The sequence below is a fragment of the Debaryomyces fabryi genome (assembly GCF_001447935.2).
Source record: "Debaryomyces fabryi strain CBS 789 chromosome Unknown contig00029, whole genome shotgun sequence".
Taxonomy (NCBI): Eukaryota; Fungi; Ascomycota; class Pichiomycetes; order Serinales; family Debaryomycetaceae; genus Debaryomyces; species Debaryomyces fabryi.
This window is the reverse complement of record NW_015385455.1, coordinates 51841-69158: the sequence shown is the minus strand read 5'-3', so window position 1 is coordinate 69158 and position 17318 is coordinate 51841. Positions and strand designations below refer to the sequence as shown.

Sequence of the window (17318 nt, the reverse complement as noted above, 5' to 3'; positions counted from 1 at the left end):
AGGCTCACTCTTCAGTGCAACAGAAAAAAATATTGATGATCTTCGATTTTTCTTCGAAACTAACAATTTGTCATGAAGCTAGAACTCATTAGGCCTTGTTCATATATTGATATCTCAATCGGAGGCACCAAGACCGGTAGGATAGTGGTGGAATTGTTTGAAGATTTGGCACCTAAAGCTTCTGAGAATTTCATCAAGTTATGCAATGGTTCACAAAAATCCCAAGAGGGAAGTCCTTTAACTTTCAAGGGTAATTATTTTCATCGAATTATTAAAAACTTTGTCGTTCAAGCGGGAGATATTGAAAATGGTACTTCAATTAAAGATTATCCTAATCTGAACATTGGTAAAGGTGGTGTTTCAATCTACAATAATGATACGTTCGAAGACGAAAATCTATCTGAACCTTTGGATAGCCCATTTAAACTTTGTATGGCAAATGATGGTACTGCAAATGCAAATAAATCACAATTTTTCATAACAACGTTTCCTCAACCTCATTTGAATGGTAAGCATACTGTATTTGGTAAAGTGATTCATGGGAAATCAGTTGTTCGAGAGATGGAAAGGGTTGATACTGATAGTCAAAATATTCCAAAGAAGGAAAATATAGTTTTTATTGAAGATTGTGGAGATTGGACAGAAGACATGGATATTCCAGTTTATAATGCATGCTATGATCAAATAGGAGGCGATATCTACGAAGAGTATCCAGATGACGATGAATACATTGATAAGGAATCATCAGAACTGGTATATAATGCATCTACAAAAATCAAAGAAAGTGGAACACTCTTATTCAAAAAGGGAATGAAACAAGAAGCATTTTTGAAGTACAGAAAATGCTTAAGGTACGTAATGGAATATATACCAGACGAAGATCAAGAACCAGACTGGTATAAAAAATATTTAGATATAAAGAAAAAGTTGTATTTAAACTTGTCCATGGTATGTTTAGGCTTGAAAAATTTTATGAAAGCTGCCGATTACTCAAGCTATTTGTTAGACATGAATAATCTCACGACACAAGAAAAGGCCAAAGGACATTACAGACATGGATGTGCTTTGATAGAACTTAAAAAATATGACGAAGCTCTAACAGAATTCAAGAACGCTAAACTTTTAGTTCCTGAAGACCCAGCAATTGAAACACAGTTAAATAAATGTGAACTGTTAATAGAAGCGAAAAAGCAAAATGAAAAAGCAAAGTATGCTAAATTCTTTTCTTAATATCAAAATAAAAAAGATACATTATATCTGGAATCCAAATGTTTAGAGCGAATGCAAAATTTAATAATTACAAATATATATACATATATAGAATCATCAGAAATTACATGCATTTATGCTTACTGATTCAGAGCGTCATTATTACTAGTATTGTTATTGGTATTGCTGCCATCTGAGCTATCATTCTGGCTGTCGGCGTTACTATTATCTTCTGCGACATTAGTTACATCATCATTATTTCTATTATCGTCAACAAGGCTTCTCAAATTCATAAACTCTAAAACATTGTCTTCAGAATCAATTCTATCAGTCAGTCTTGTTTCAACACCTGTCGTAGTTCTCCTGCTAGAAACTCCGGTTGGGAATAGCGGTTCTGAATTTTCATTCAGTTGGGTTCTCCTGAGGTAATTCAAAAGATGCGAAAAAACTCCATTCTGCCTTGATTCACCCTCTTGAACATTGTCTTGCGAATCTAACCTTTGCGGAGAGAAAGATTGAGTATGTATATGGGTATGTGGAGAATTATTCTCACCTAATCCGTTTCCTGACCTTAAAATTCTTCTAACAGGTGTGTTGCTGTCTCTATCTCTAGCAAATGAATTGAAAATATCTGACAACAGAGGTCTATGGACCCCATGCATCATCGTAATATTAGGATTATTTTGCACATTGCCATTGGCTTCAGTAGATGAAGCTTCATTTGTATTTGATTCGCTGACTGAATCTCGGCATAACGGGCAAGAGCTATGATTTTTCAACCACTCGAACAAACAAGATTTACCAAATATATGACCACAAGGCATTTGAACAGGAAGATGTTCAAATGATCCAGTGAATTCAGATAAATATTTTGGTCTCGACGTATTCTCACTAGCCGATGAAGCCCCTGTGGAATCTGATGATGTAGGCAATGCAGACAATGTATTATTTGTAGATCCAGAATCATCAGTGTTCAATTTTCGTTTCTTTACGAATGTGTCTTCATGAGATTTAGAATCTTCAACAATGCTTCTCTTTTTATCACTACCGTTGGAAAATGCTACATAATCTTCGAAACAAATAGAACATTCTTTCGAGGTATCCGAGAGTTCTTCTAATGTTTTAATATCGAAAGAATTAAACTTATCGATAGTAATACCCTTTTCTTTGTTTAAGTTAACAATCGTGGAATAAGCCATCTGTGTAGCCAACCTGATAAATTCTTGAATTATTCTAGGGTCTCTGTTAGATGAATTGTTTGGCAAAGTCATTACCAATGAGCCAGATCTGTTTGGATTCTGTGGATTATTTTCATCAGAGAACACATAATTAACTGTTATAATAATGGCTCCACCATTTGCATCAGCACTTGTGCTCAATGTATTAGGATTAGACGAATCTGTTCCGGAGCCTACTTCTTCAGCAGTATTTGATGTATCTGTATTAGCTGACGCCATGGTAGAGCCGTTATCTCCGGCGCCACTTATTATTGGAATAGCCATCGGAGGTTGAGCCCTATTTCGATTAGCACCTAATATAGTATCCATAAATCTATCAAATATGTTCATTTCATTTCTATTATCATTATCACTTTCATTAGAGGTATCAGATCCTTGTGCATTACTACTGGCATTAGGTTCCGCCAGATTATCATTTCCGCCGTTATCTCCAGGATTGAGGTTCGTTTCGCTTCTTGCATTTACATTCATAGCACCATGTTCCTCACCATCTTCTGTGATCTGTTCTCTATTGTTTCTAGATCCATTACTATCACTGCAATGCAAAAATGTTAGTTCCTTGCGTCTAATATAATTTTAACTAATAAATACTCACCTATTATCCATTTTAGTGCTCTTGTGTTCGATTAATTTTATTCCTTTTCCAAGACCTCTTCTCTTTCTCTCTGGTTCTCAAAAACTCCTCTACTAAAACTATAATAATATCAGTATCTATCTATAAATAGATATACTGTATTCCTTAAATCGTGGAATTTGTTAGTATTACAAATCGTTATTTCTAACCAAATTTAATGATCTTTTGTGTTACCGAGATTGCTAGTAGTTATGGCGCATGATTTATTAATTATGTCTACACATAAAATATTTCTAACTAAAAGAACTATTTATATAAATGCACCTACTAAAAGGCCAAAGCCTAAAATCAAACTGTACCATTTAACAGTTGATAAATTATTTACTGAAGCATCGGATTTTTTAGAACCAAAGCTAGAAGTCGTTACCGAATTCGAATCATCTGAAGCGGTGGAAATCGCAGTAGAAGAATAACCTGGGGCATTTTTAGCATTTGGGACAGAAGATGAGATGGATGAGATACTCTCGTCCGAAGTATATTTCACTTGAGCTAAGGAAATTTCGAAGTCTTCTAAGTCGTAAACAAGATAAGCACTTCTTAAAACATTGTCACCAAATAAAATGTAATCTGCTCCTGTTTGCGGCAAGATACTCAAAAAACATTGGTCTGTAGAGTATTCAGTGACTAGGTCAGACAATGGGACTTGGATTTTGGCACCACTGAAATCAATAGTGAAATAATACGAATCATCGTCATCACCAATACAATCTATCATATACGCTCCCAAGGAGGACGAATATTGTCCATTTAATGTTTCGCCAACGGATCGCAAAAGAGAAGTTGGGAAGTATGAATATGTGGAACCAGTGTCTAACACTGCAGTATGCTCGTTAGATGTGATATCGATTTCGGAGCCGGAGTCATTGAAAGTGAGGCCATTGACAATAATTTCTAGCTTAATAGCTTCAGAATAACCATAGCTCTTCATAGTATTCACAATCTGCACAGTTTGCAAGTCGCCGGTGTATTTAGCCGAATCAACTGCACCAAACAAGATAGATCCAGCCTTGGCAGCCTTCTCACCCAAATAAACCGAATATGCCGCTTTCTCAATAGTACCCTGGCTCTTCAATTTCAATGGTAAATTCTCGTATTGATAATTACCGCCATATTGGCTAGAATAAGTAGTTTCCAATCCGGATAAACCTATACCTAAAACACCAACGTTAGAACTGGTCTCATTTGCAATGGCAAATGATAAATCTTTTACCGTGATATCGCCGAAACGAACATCGTCAGTCCCCCAAATACCGTATGCATCTGTTCCATCAGCATAACTAATAGAAAATGCAGGGGCTGATGAGTTACGATTGAATGTATCCGAACCTTCAGTTTTGAAAGAACCATATGAAGTACAAGTGTTAGTAGTTGAGCCGTCAGCACTCTTACTCGAACCACTGCTTCCGCTTCCTCCGCCCCCTGATCCTGGACTTTCCGGACTTGTAGTAATAGTGGTAGTAGTGTCACCAAAATCCCACAATGCCTTATCATTCCCATCCGAAGATTTAGTAGCTACATCTTCACTCGACTTCGATACTTGTTTTGCGTGCGCTTGGTCTTTATTATCCACCACTTTATCCTTCCCACCTTTATTATCATTATCGGTCGTTGGTAATTTACTGTCCACAATCACATCTCTCTTTGATGATGACGAAGAAACAGCTTCACAAGTTAGATCATGAGACATCATCCATAAATCAGAAGACCCAGTATCCACCAAAACCCCCACTTCATCTTCGTTTGATCCTACTTTCAAGTTAGCCAAATAAAATGTCCTTTCATTTTGAATTTCCATTTCCGCAGATCCGTCTCTTTTAACAACATACGGCCTTTCATCTATGAGTGATAAGTCTCTTTTACTATTTCCTCTTAAAACATTGAAATCTATTTTGAATACGTTCGGATTTTCTCCAACTGCAATTGCAGCTAATGCAATGGGTCCTAGAAAAGTAGCAACCTTCATTCTTCTAGCAATTGATTATAATAATACTAAGTCTAAACTTGTATAGTGTAAAATATGAAATAATATAGAATCAGATGTATATATGAAGGACCAAGTCCCAAGAAAATCAGGATACCTCGTTTTCTGCGCTATAAATATTTTCTTGCACTGCCGCCGCTCTGATTTTCCGTATAATGGTGAAATTCTTAGCAGATAAAATTTGCTGAATAATCGTAAGAGGAAAGGGTATGTAACCACCAGGTCAGGTTTTACAAATCTCTACACTTCGCACCAGTAAAGATTAAATGTGTCATTTAATGACCAGTAGATTTCCTTGGCTCTCTTGGGGTCGGTACCTGTCGGTACATGTCGGTAATGAATATTTTAATAACTACTAACAATATTGCAATGACGTAGTAAATGAATTAGGTGGAGAACAGAAATTTTAAAATTTATTATTCTAGGAGGCTGATAAAAAGAATCATTTATGCATTAAAAACCCCTTTGTAATTCAGGGTGTAGTATATAATAAATTAAAAATAGATGTAAGAGCAGACAAGACTATGTATGAGCGATACTTCCTTCGTGTGTGTTTGGTTCTATCACTAGTTTAGTGAAGTCATCAACAATTTCGGAAGTTACCATAAGCCCTGTAAGATCATGTAACTTACTATTTAGTAGATCCATATTCAAATTTAACAGTTCGGATATAATTAGTTCTGTTGATAGGTTGCTAGATTTTATGTGTGTAAGTGAGCGCCACAAGATCTCTAAATACAGCCTCAAATTATCCCGAGATGCAAAATAGTTTAGAGTTAAATCTTCATATAGGGGGAGATCAGACATCAAGTAGGAATTAAAATCGTCGAGCAGATCAAATTTCAAATCGTTCTCAGATATGTCTATCATTTGAAGACATAAGTCAAATGAATTTTGGAAAAATCGTAGATTCAGATATAATCTAGAATGAACCTCACTATTCCAAAATAAGGTAAAAGTATCTTGGAACCTAGATTTCGCAATACCAAATATTTCTCGGAAATTAAGTATGGTATCTGTTAAGTGATTGAAGTTTTTCAAGGTGATTACAAATATACCCTGGAAAACAAGAGACCTCACAAATACGGCGAAGCAGTTATAACTGTAGGTCTGAAGTAATTTGTCAACTAGGCACACACGGTTCTGGGTTTGATGTTTTATTGCGCTGTCCAACCGACTGAATTGATTAAACAAATTAAGAACGGTCGTTAGATACGATGCGAATCTTAAGGAAGGGAAATAATGAGAAAATTCAATATTCATAAAAGATATCCATCTTATTGCTGCGTGCTGGCAAAATTGGACCATCACAAGTGTTCTTAAGTCGGATTCAGTCTGTTCGAAGGTTTTTGCTGAAATTCTTCTCTTAAATTCATCTATATCATTTACAGTTAACGATGAAAGATCGCAAAAAAACTCAAGATATGATTTAAGAAACAGCTTGGCCGAAGCCGTGTATTGCGTTCTGTTAAAATAAAGTCTCATTATTTGAAATGAAATATTTGACATAGGGTCCGCTATATTTGTCAAGTCTTTGAATAAATAATTAAATGTTTGTTTATCTGGAACAATCGAGTTTTCAAATTCAGGGGAATCAATAAAAGTTCCCTTTGACATAATATACGGTACTTCTAAGTCTACTAACCTTAGGTAAGTCCAATACATCACAACTCGAAAAACATCTTTATCCTTCTGAGATGATAATTTTTTTGGGTCTTTCTTAATTGTTTCCAAAATCCAAGCATTCAGCTTCAAGAGTTCTATAACACTGCTGAATGATGAATAATCATCCAAAACCAAATTATTATATTTGAAGAAGTCTCTTATAGTTAAATACCACTCAATTGAGAAAAGAATATCAGAAACTTTAGTAATGTCTAATATGATACGCCGTATCATACTAGAAATATTTATCCACCCCTGTATAACTGTTTGCTTATCCAAATTTACAATCACTTCGCTTTCCCATCCAGAGAGCAAATAACTAATTGCCATAATGTTATAAAAGTGACTTATGCATTTCAAACTATGCTTATCAATTTTGATAATATCAGTTGAAGATAAGCTCGATATAATATTGAAAAAGTCCTTAAATACGTCGAAAATCTGTTCAATATTCAAAACATTATAGTATGTATGACTACTCGACAATTTGTACTGATGTAACAATTCTTCCAATATTGGAAATGCAGGTAAGAAACTTTTGAAGATATTCAAATCTTTATTATTAAATGTGAACATAATTTGTTTGTTCTGTATATCCTGTAGTTCAATCGGAGTCGCATTTGGATGAAACCCGGATTCATTTATACTGGGAGATATCATTGTCATGTTTGGCTGGGAAAGATAAAAGTTGTGTGTGTTTAACGGTTGATCCGTTGCTTGTGGCCCCATTGAATACATCTCGTTCAATTTATGGTTCGTATTTAAATTGTGATATTCGTAATTATTAACATCAGGGTCCAATCTTATATTTTCTAACCCTCCACTACTTAGTCTATGGCTAAACAATGAGGAGGCTAGAGAGCCGCTTCTAGATACAGAAGACGTACTTATTTGCTTATCTGATGATGACGTTGAAGACACAGAAGCAAACAGGTCACGAAAAGAATTGCTCGATAAATAACTGCTGTCTAGACTTACATTTCTTGTGTTGTCTATCAGGTGAAGCACTGCTTGAGGTAATATCGCACTATTTGCATTTTGGGCCATGCTTTCTTCAAAATTGGAAGAGCTTGACGGCATAACATTTAGGCTATTTGGAACCGGTGTAATAGATGTGCTACCAGTGTAACTTGCTCCCGAATGTCGTTTCTTGCCCTGTATGTTACCAGGATTATCCTCCAGCTTTTCTCCCTTGATATTTGCGTCAGACAGCGGCTCATCCTCTTCAGATAGAGCCGCCAACTCCTTCTTTCGATTGGCTAATTTCTTTCTTCTATTACTTATATTTATTTCTTCTTTCGACGGTGGTTTGGGTGGATCTTCATAGCATTTATCTTCCCTTCCAACTTTTTTACATGCCTGACATGGCGTCTGCAAGTTGCATTTAATTTTAAGAGTTTTACAAGGGCCACAGCTATACCGTCTTCTTTTACGCTTCGTAGTCTTTGCAGGCGCTGCCGTACTCATTAATCTTAAGCTTCAAGTCTGGGTCTTGAGTTCATACACGATAATATACTTTTAGTCTAATTGATCCCGACGTCGTCTCTTGTGCTATTACCCTAATCCCCTTTTTAATGATAATTCTTTTTTAATTTTCAATACTGACTGACCAAGCTTAGTGGTACATATGGGTCTGTGAATGGTATATCTTTTACAGCAAACGGAACCTATATAGTTATTATGACTATTCGTATTTACGAGCTCTATGTATAGAACAATCAACAATTCGCACGACCGCTGATCAACGGTCGTGTGTAAATCACAAAAAATTGTCTGTCCAATTGTAATACAACTATTTTTCAGATGTAATATAATATGTATATGGAAGCATTTGCATCTAAATACATTTTTCAAGGATAATATATCTAGACATATCAAACATTATAGCGGTAAAATGATTTCCACTAGATCAGTTTTGAGAAAAATTGGTCAAACTAACTTAAGAACCGTTTCGTTGAACAGTAGCAGGTTACTTTCCAGCACCTTAATCAGACAAAATGAAAATGAAGAATTAGTAGATTTAAATAAATTACCAAGGAAGGATCCAGGTGTTCCAAATGTTCCATTAGTTAACCCAGCCGAACATTATAAAGAACAATCGGAAGAGTTACATAAATTCGGTAAGTACATCATGGGATGTTTACCAAAGTTTATTCAACAATTCTCAGTGTGGAAAGACGAGCTTGTGATTTATGTTGCACCATCGGCCTTGAGACCAACAATGTCATTTTTAAAGAACCATACTGCTGCACAGTTTAAAGCCGTAATGGATGTAACAGCTGCGGACTACCCATCAAGAACCAATAGATTTGATGTCGTATACAACATGTTGTCTGTTCGTCACAACTCTAGAATCAGGGTCAAGACATACGCTAGTGAGGTCAGTCCTGTTCCTTCTGTTGTTCCATTGTTCGAAGGTGCCAACTGGTTTGAAAGAGAAACTTATGATTTGTTCGGTATCTTTTTCGAGGGTCATCCAGATTTGAGAAGAATTATGACAGATTACGGTTTTGAAGGACACCCATTAAGAAAAGATTTCCCAACTACTGGTTATACCGAAGTCAGATATGATGAAGAAAAGAAGAGAGTTGTTTACGAACCATTAGAATTGACTCAAGCCTTTAGAAATTTTGCTGTTGGTTCTTCTGTTTGGGAACAGGTTGGTGAAGGTAAAGATTTCACTCCAGAATCATTTAAGTTACCTACTCCAGAACCAGAACCTACCAAAGATGACGATGATAAAAAATAATCTTTCTGCATAACCTAATATACATCATTTTTATTTTTACTCTTTGTAAGGTTGTATAACCTTACATATCCTATTCTCCTACTTTTTGTATTCTAATTTATTTAATACATTATACAATTATTTAAGTTTTCAACGCTCTGATTTCCTCGTTAGTCTTATTGAGTTCGTTTTGCCTCTCGTTCAAGAATTCTTGCAAGATTGTAACTTGGTTCTCAATAAGTTCAATGTCATTTTTGGCATCACTTAAATCTTTTGAGTTGTTGCGGTTGGAACTACCTGCAAGCTCTGACAACACAGTCGTTTTATATTTTAACAATTGTTCATATTCATATTTAATCATAGCCAGTTCGCTGTCGTCACTCTTATTTGAGGTACTATCCTTTTGTGATGCTTTTGATAATAAATCCTCTAAATTAGCCAATTCTTTTCTCAATCTGACCTCTTCCCAATCAGTTCCTTCTGTAGCTGAAAAATCAGTTCCTTTCTCATTAGTTGCGTTATTAGCTTGTCCAATCTTATTCAAATAGCTGTTTGCGAATGAATTCTTACTATTTAACGGTGCCAGGGAAATTGGTCTTGAAGGAGCTTGATTCAAGTCGTATGATGGAGTATCCTTAGAGAAAGTAGCCCTTAATGATGCTGGTACATACCTTGGAATTCTTTTTCCATTCTCCCGCTGATTCAAAATATGTAAGAAAACCAAAACCTGGTCTTTATCTATAGCCTCAAATGATTTTGGGTTGACCAAGTTCCACGCCGATGAGATATCAGATCTAGGTACCTTTGCAAGGGTTTGATACAATCCTGTTAAAGAATCAAATTTAACCCTTCCGTATGAATCACTATTTGAGTTATAAATAGTTTCGTAAATCGACTTATCAGTAGGAGAAATATACCAATCAAAATCGTCTGATAAAGTTTCATCCTCATCATAATCATCCGTTACGGTATTATTGTTGGTGTGGTAATTGTTACTTCCAGTAGTTACAGCCCGATTAGCTTGGATTAAATGGGCCTTAGAAGCAGGTACTAACCAACTTGGTAATTCACTTGGAAGAGATTGCTGATTACCATTCACCAAGTCAAAAATCAATCTCATTGTAATACAAAACTCTTCGAAGTCTAATTTTCCATCTGAGTCTATATCTGAAAGATCCCAAATTTGGGATAATTGATCATCCTTCAATCTTGAATTCTTAAGAACAGTTGAAGCTTTATCCCCAGTGATCTTATTATCAACTGGATTCAAACCTTGAAATATTTCCCAGTACTTCTTAATTTCCCAATCTTCCAAACGAGGCATTCTATATAATTTAATAAATTCACTTGTATACTGATGTATTAAAAAGGTATACTTGTTGTGTATATTTGGTTTAGAAACTAACTGAACTTTGCGATATGCGCTTTCCTCAGTTTTATCCTTACAGGTCTTTCAAAAAACAATTTCAAAAAAAAAAGTATTAATAGTAATGTTTCAATTACTTATTCAAGTTCCCTACTTGTCTTTATCCTTGTCCTTCGAGCTATTGGCAAGGTAACTTACCAATTCTTGTTAAGTTTGATATGAAATTCCTGGTATACATCTCATGTAATCACAATTTTATATCTTACATATAAATCGGGCGGTTGGTGTAGTGGTTAACATATTTGCCTTCCAAGCAGGTGACATGGGTTCGATTCCCGTACCGCTCATTTTTTTAATCATATGTTTGTCAATACGTTATTGAGTCTATCAATTAATTTTTTCTTCAAACGGGTAAATTTGGGCGTGTGGCGTAGTTGGTAGCGCGTTCGCTTCGCACGTGAAAGGTCTCTGGTTCGACTCCTGACTCGTCCAATTTGTTTTTTATTTGCTAGTACAGCATTTATTTATTCATTTAACATGCTACAGTTTCCAAAACCTATGAAGCCATCTAAATATAAGGATCTAATCAAACTAGGTTTATTAACTAATTAATATAGCGATAATATATGTACACGAATAGCGAATAGATGCAAGGACTTCGGAAAGTTGATAAGCCACTGCTGTATTCTATCCCTAGGTTTATGAGAGACGTTAAGACTTGATTATACATGTCTTTCAAGTCTGTTTAATCTATTAGCGGTTTGCGAGTTGTTTCTAGTTCTTTGACCACGAACTGGTAAACCGGCCGCATGTCTAGAACCAGCGATAGAGCCGATAGATCTTTTCAATTTAATGTCATCAAGTATCTTTTGTTTTAAGTGACCTTCAATTGTCAAGTCAGATAATTCCTTATTTATTGCCATGATTTGAGGTTCTGTTAATTGGTTCATTCTCATTTTTGGATAAATCCCAACCTTAGCACAAATTCTTTCAGCAGTATTATAGCCAACACCGAATATTTTCTTTGCTAATCCTATCTATATGTGTGGTTAGTATTCTGTAGATTAAAGTTGTGTAGTTTAAAATAAATCTCGAATATTGATGACCTCATTATACTGGGAGATACAAGAATTTTAATGAATAATACATACTTTCACCAAAGCATTATGCTTAATAGATTTACCGAAGATGTGGACACCCATTTTTTGTCAGTATTAATAGCTTTATCTATCAGACTTATCGATGTTAGTAGTATATAAGTTTGAAAAATCTCATAAACTTAATATTCGAAAAATTACAGAAAAAAAAATTACGCAAAACCGATTGTAATTGATTCTTGTATTAGTCTATAAATTCAACCAAGTGTTAATTGGCACTTAATAAATATTCAATATTAGTTAGAAGTAAATTAGGAGACCCAGCTCAGGCATTAAAAAATCTGTGAAAAATTTACCGAATGTAGTTGGTAATATAGATGGTAATACACAATCATGGTAGTCCCCTTTGGTCGATATCAAGTCTTAATATAAGCAATGACCTTAATAATCCTATCATAGTAATGAAACTTGCCAATCCAACTGGCACTACAGCAAAGACAGCGATATTATAAAAATCGAAAAATCTTGCTCTAGTATTACCCTTCAAGTCTAGATTCAGTGTAACAAAATTTTGACCAATATAGAGTAGAGTTAAACAACAGCTTATTAATATCCAAATGTGTAAGCCATATTTGTATCCGTCAGCAGTGAATGTAGAAAGAAGATATTGCTCAATGGTTATCATAATTGTTGACATGGACAACATTCTAACAATGGCCGCCAAGGTCAGGTAAGTAACGATCCATCTGATCATCAACCCGTCCAACACAGAAAACGACAAATATCCTGCAACAATACACCATATTCCAGTTAAGAAATGCTCTGAAAGCCTAGCGCTTGTCATGGAAAGGTATAGCGTGTCATTGCCTGTCTCTTGAGCGACTAGGCTTAGATTATCATCAATGAAATCATTCATTGAACCCGAACTTAGAAAAACTCTGTTCCATGATTGCATCAACCCTATCAAACATGGTATTAATGATATGTCTCGACAACAAGCCAACATGAAGTGCTGTCTTGCATTCAAAAATTTTAAACCTAGCATTTTCAACGAATTTTTTGTATTATTCTTATGTGAACCATTGTTTCCTGGTTGATTCCCATTAGACCCTTGGTTCTGTGCTAACGGCGTAATCGTCGCATATGAATTGGTTCTTGAAATATTTCGAGATATATTTGATGAGTTTGGAATTGAAGAATTTCTCTCAGGTACCCTTTGTTGCTGCTCATACAATAGCTGTGATGTCTCGTATGATGGTACCATTTCGGTAGGGTCGTAAGGGTCTACCACATTATACACAAAAGATGTAGATCTGTCAACATTATCTGCATTTAAGTTAATAGCATTTGAAACATTAGTTGCTTGTACAGAATTACGGCCACTACTGCTTGATCTTGCAGGAGTAGTATAGTCTTCATCAATTTGATGGGATTCAAGCCGATGGCTGAAACGTTTTCGGATAGATTCCATTAAAGCCATTAATAAAGGGCCTGCTATTACTTAACTCGTATTCTTTTGAGATGGATAATATATTTTTTTTATCTATAAATTGCCGAGGTTAAGCGAAAATATTCACAGCCAAGATGAACAATTCAGTTTCTAATATATATATATATATAATGTAAACAGATACAGAAACTCTTGAGTAATTTCCCCTTCGTCCTTATGTATTAAATTTTATTATTTTTTTTCTTTGGTATTTCGAAATATTTAGTGTAAGGAGTAGTTTTCATATAATGTGGTACCTCAATCCCTTGTTGATTGTTCGATGAAACATTTTTACATTTCTATTTAATTATTCATGGATCATATTAATCACTCAATTAATCATTTATTCAGGTATTGATATAAAACTATAAATTAGGAATATCATTAGATAGCTTCTAATTGTTGACTAATTTCTTCTAATTCGGCCTTAGCAGCATTATATTCTTCAGTCAATTTTTCGAATTTGTTTTCCCATTCTTCCTTTTCACTTTCTAAAGAAGCAACCTTTCTTTCTAATTGCTCTGCCTTAATGTCAGTTTCTCTTAATTTTTCAGTGGTTTCCTTCAAATTTTTGTCAGCTTCTTCCAATTCTTCTTCCAAAACTTGATGCTTCTTAGTATAGTTTTCATTCGATGTCTTCAATGAGTGCGATTCATCTGCGGTTTGCTTGATCTCAGCTAAGTCGGTTTCTAACTTCTCAACCTGTTCTTCCAAGACTTGATTCTTTCTGGTGAGTGATTGGATTTGATTGTCCTTATCCAAGTTTTCTTGTTCCAATTCCTTAACACGATCGGAATACTCATCAGACTTTTCTTGCCATTTTTCAGCGTCCAATTTCAAGTTATTGATTTTCTACTCTGTTAGTACTATTCCTTACTCCTCCCGAATCTATCTAAATTGTACGTGTTCTCTTTCTAATTATTCCAAAACACCCATTTCATTCTAATCCTAACATCTTCAAAAAACCTCCATAGAAATACTACTCCCTCCGCCATTTTAATGCCTTATTGAAGATGCCCAATATGTGACGTATCACTTATTCTACATCACATTTTGTCCATCGAAAAGAACACGTACAAGATTTCTCTCTGGTCATCATTATACTTACTTCCTTAAGCTTATCCATTGTAATTCAATTGAGACTATCTAATTATATTAATTGCTACCTAGGAGGTAATTTAATTATTCGCCTTTGTAAATTGCCGATTTGTTGTAACGACTTTATGTTGTGGTTTGGGTGGATCATAAATAGTAGTGTACGTTACAATCCTAATGTATTGATAGCGGTCTGAGTGTAAACAAGCGACAAAATTTGGCTGACGACAAAATGCCGGGTAATAATACACGACATTAATTTGACGAAGGGTTACAAAGACGTTATTAGTGCGACATTTCATCAAAATCAATACGCGGCCATGTTGGGGGATACAGGGGGTGTGGAATGCTGGTGTAAGGATGTTATATACGACATACCACTTATGTCGTGAAATTAAGTTCATAGCTCCTGTTATTGCGTGCGGCTCATATGTCTATTTTAAGAATAAAGCAGCCAGCCACCTTTTGCAGAAGGGAACCAACAGATCATCGGCTATAATCCCAATCAATGAGACAAAATTAAATCAATGTTGTAATTTTATTAGAATATACATCTTATTATATTATTTGTGTAACCAAGTTTTTCTTCAGAAGTCTATTGGAAGTTAGAAGGTGAATCATTTACTAGTCTAATACATTAATGCTAAAAGGATTACGTTGACCCTAGTTATTTTACATATTGAATAATCTTAGTGGGGATGACTGAGAATCTATCATTGGAGGTTGGAGCAAGAGAATATTTTGGAAATGAGGATAGTTTGATGGAATTTGAGAAAACAAGGCACCAAAACAGTAGTTCTGAAGATGCTAAACGATCCAACCCGTTTGATGTGCTATATGAGCCACATAAGGTACATTCTCCGAGTCATTATAGTACTCCCTTGAGTCAATCATTTCGGTATCTTGAAATGGAGCATAACAATGCAATGAATGGGAACAGAGGTACACATGAAACAACGCATAGTAACATTGTCACGATTCTTGATTCGACTGACAGTGTTAACAGAAGTGGATCAATGATCTCAAGATCGGCAACATTGAGAAATAGAAACAGGATAAAGTCAAGGAATAAAATGGTAAGAAAAAATGAACAAGGCTCAAGTCCTGAGAAACCCAAACAAAAGTCAAAATTGGCCTTCTTGTTTCCAGTTAAGAGGGAAAAATCTTTGAAACAAAAGCCAAGGTATGTACCATTGAATAGGTCGCCTAAATTCTCCAATTCTCAAGAATTTCAAAAGTTTTTTGATAAATCGAATGCTGCTGATTTATTAGCGGAAATGCTACCCCAAAAAATAAACCACTTCAAATACAAAAGGTTATTTCTTCCTGATCCTAAATTAGTAACTTCAAGCGCATATTATCAGATTACCAGAAATAATTCATTTGTAATCAACCCCAAAACACAAGCTTCCAAGATGATTATTTCACTGCCTCTCAAAGATACCTTTACAAAAAACGGTGTGAGGAACGCACCAGATCTTGACCAAAAATTTACAACTCAAGACTTTAGTTCTCAAGCTTATAACAAATACAGGACTAGTGTTTTCTCAAATAAATTAAACTCAGTTCCTACCTTCTACCAATTATTTCCAGAAGAGGTCAACCTAGGTATGATAAATGCTTCAGAACTGATGCATATTAATAGAAAGTTGTTATTCGAGGTATTGTTGAGAAGAACAGTGGCAGCAAAAATTGACTATAGATTAAAACATAACGGCTATTATAATAAGAAATCAAGTAATGAAACATCCAGTAAAAATGATACAACTTCAGGCTCAAGTTCGGGATCATCATTTGATAACGAACGTTTTGATAATCAGAACTTACCAAAGTTATCTAAGTCGCATACAAACTCATCATCTAATGACGAATCAATTGATACAGATGAATTACTACAGCAAAATGCATCATTATATTCAGGTGTATTACCATCTCCACAAATAAGTTACTCGTCAAGAATTGAATTGGATTGTCTCGTTTCCGAAATACTGGATTCACCTAATTTCTTACCCTTGCATAAGACAATCCAAAAAAAGAATTGTTCCAGTTCTTCAGTATATTCTACGCCCCAAACAAATTCTTTCGTAAATAATGGAAAATTCACACCAATGGCTTATGTGGAGTCACCGGATCTGTTGTACATGGCTACATTTAGAAAGCAACTTAATACCGAGCAAAACCCAAGTCAGACAAGATTACCCTCAATAAATACGAATCAAACAATACATTCTAGAGGTGATTATAAACGACACGCTGTGATTAGTCAGGACGAACCAAAGTCAGAGATCTTTTTAGATTCCTCCGACAATTCACCTAGCTTGAAGACAAAGCGCAAATCACTAACAAGTACAAATACTTCAATTTTGCAGGAGTTAGAAGACTTATCTAGTGAACTTTCTTCGTACGCTATTGGGTATGATGAAATGGCACAGAACTTGCGTTATTCACCACAAGATGAAAGTTTGAGTGTTCCAGTGCAACCACATCACAACTTAATTCAATCAATTGAAGCATCAAACGATTCTGTTGGTTTAAGATCTGCTAACTCAACACTTCCAATAAGAAGTGAAAGTCCTGTCGCTGATATTAAATCAATGAGAGCCTCTATTTCAATTATTGGCTCATTAAGTGATTCAAGCTCTAATTCTTCATCTAATAAAAAGGCATCTCTTCAAGAAGCTATCATTGCACATAACCTAAATTCAATTGACGCTAACATATCAACAGTTGCTTTGAAATCGATAAGTTCAAATACAGGTTCAAGGTTAAACACTCCTGTAATATAAATCAAATAAAACATGGTATCATTTATTATA

At 35.1% G+C, this 17318-nt stretch overlaps 10 protein-coding genes across 10 annotated transcripts; 3 read left to right on the top strand and 7 right to left on the bottom strand.

The window, feature by feature from the left end:
• Positions 1–72: 72 nt before the first annotated feature.
• AC631_01915 (peptidylprolyl isomerase) lies at positions 73–1230 on the top strand (the record flags this gene model as incomplete). The annotated part of the gene is made up of 1 exon (XM_015610745.1): positions 73–1230. One exon carries the CDS (start codon positions 73–75, stop codon positions 1228–1230), a length of 1158 nt encoding a protein of 385 aa, XP_015468459.1.
• Positions 1231–1349: 119 nt separating this feature from the next.
• Positions 1350–2918, bottom strand: AC631_01914 (ubiquitin-protein ligase; the record flags this gene model as incomplete). The annotated part of the gene is made up of 1 exon (XM_015610744.1): positions 1350–2918. The coding sequence occupies one exon, from the start codon at positions 2916–2918 to the stop codon at positions 1350–1352; it is 1569 nt and encodes a 522-aa protein (XP_015468458.1).
• Positions 2919–3331: 413 nt separating this feature from the next.
• Positions 3332–5044, bottom strand: SAP9 (aspartyl protease; the record flags this gene model as incomplete). The annotated part of the gene is made up of 1 exon (XM_015610743.1): positions 3332–5044. The coding sequence occupies one exon, from the start codon at positions 5042–5044 to the stop codon at positions 3332–3334; it is 1713 nt and encodes a 570-aa protein (XP_015468457.1).
• Positions 5045–5584: 540 nt separating this feature from the next.
• ZCF8 (Zcf8p) lies at positions 5585–8194 on the bottom strand (the record flags this gene model as incomplete). The annotated part of the gene is made up of 1 exon (XM_015610742.1): positions 5585–8194. The coding sequence occupies one exon, from the start codon at positions 8192–8194 to the stop codon at positions 5585–5587; it is 2610 nt and encodes an 869-aa protein (XP_015468456.1).
• A 427-nt stretch (positions 8195–8621) lies between these two features.
• Positions 8622–9476, top strand: ALI1 (Ali1p; the record flags this gene model as incomplete). Its single annotated transcript, XM_015610741.1, has 1 exon — positions 8622–9476. One exon carries the CDS (start codon positions 8622–8624, stop codon positions 9474–9476), a length of 855 nt encoding a protein of 284 aa, XP_015468455.1.
• A 121-nt stretch (positions 9477–9597) lies between these two features.
• Positions 9598–10779, bottom strand: END3 (End3p; the record flags this gene model as incomplete). Its single annotated transcript, XM_015610740.1, has 1 exon — positions 9598–10779. The coding sequence occupies one exon, from the start codon at positions 10777–10779 to the stop codon at positions 9598–9600; it is 1182 nt and encodes a 393-aa protein (XP_015468454.1).
• A 764-nt stretch (positions 10780–11543) lies between these two features.
• Positions 11544–12023, bottom strand: AC631_01909 (mitochondrial 37S ribosomal protein uS13m; the record flags this gene model as incomplete). Its single annotated transcript, XM_015610739.1, has 2 exons — positions 11544–11858; positions 11973–12023. 2 exons carry the CDS (start codon positions 12021–12023, stop codon positions 11544–11546), a joined length of 366 nt encoding a protein of 121 aa, XP_015468453.1.
• A 286-nt stretch (positions 12024–12309) lies between these two features.
• AC631_01908 (uncharacterized protein) lies at positions 12310–13398 on the bottom strand (the record flags this gene model as incomplete). Its single annotated transcript, XM_015610738.1, has 1 exon — positions 12310–13398. The coding sequence occupies one exon, from the start codon at positions 13396–13398 to the stop codon at positions 12310–12312; it is 1089 nt and encodes a 362-aa protein (XP_015468452.1).
• Positions 13399–13791: 393 nt separating this feature from the next.
• Positions 13792–14533, bottom strand: TPM2 (tropomyosin; the record flags this gene model as incomplete). The annotated part of the gene is made up of 2 exons (XM_015610737.1): positions 13792–14259; positions 14516–14533. The coding sequence occupies 2 exons, from the start codon at positions 14531–14533 to the stop codon at positions 13792–13794; spliced, it is 486 nt and encodes a 161-aa protein (XP_015468451.1).
• Positions 14534–15200: 667 nt separating this feature from the next.
• On the top strand, positions 15201–17288 carry AC631_01906 (uncharacterized protein; the record flags this gene model as incomplete). The annotated part of the gene is made up of 1 exon (XM_015610736.1): positions 15201–17288. One exon carries the CDS (start codon positions 15201–15203, stop codon positions 17286–17288), a length of 2088 nt encoding a protein of 695 aa, XP_015468450.1.
• Between the last annotated feature and the right edge of the window lie 30 nt (positions 17289–17318).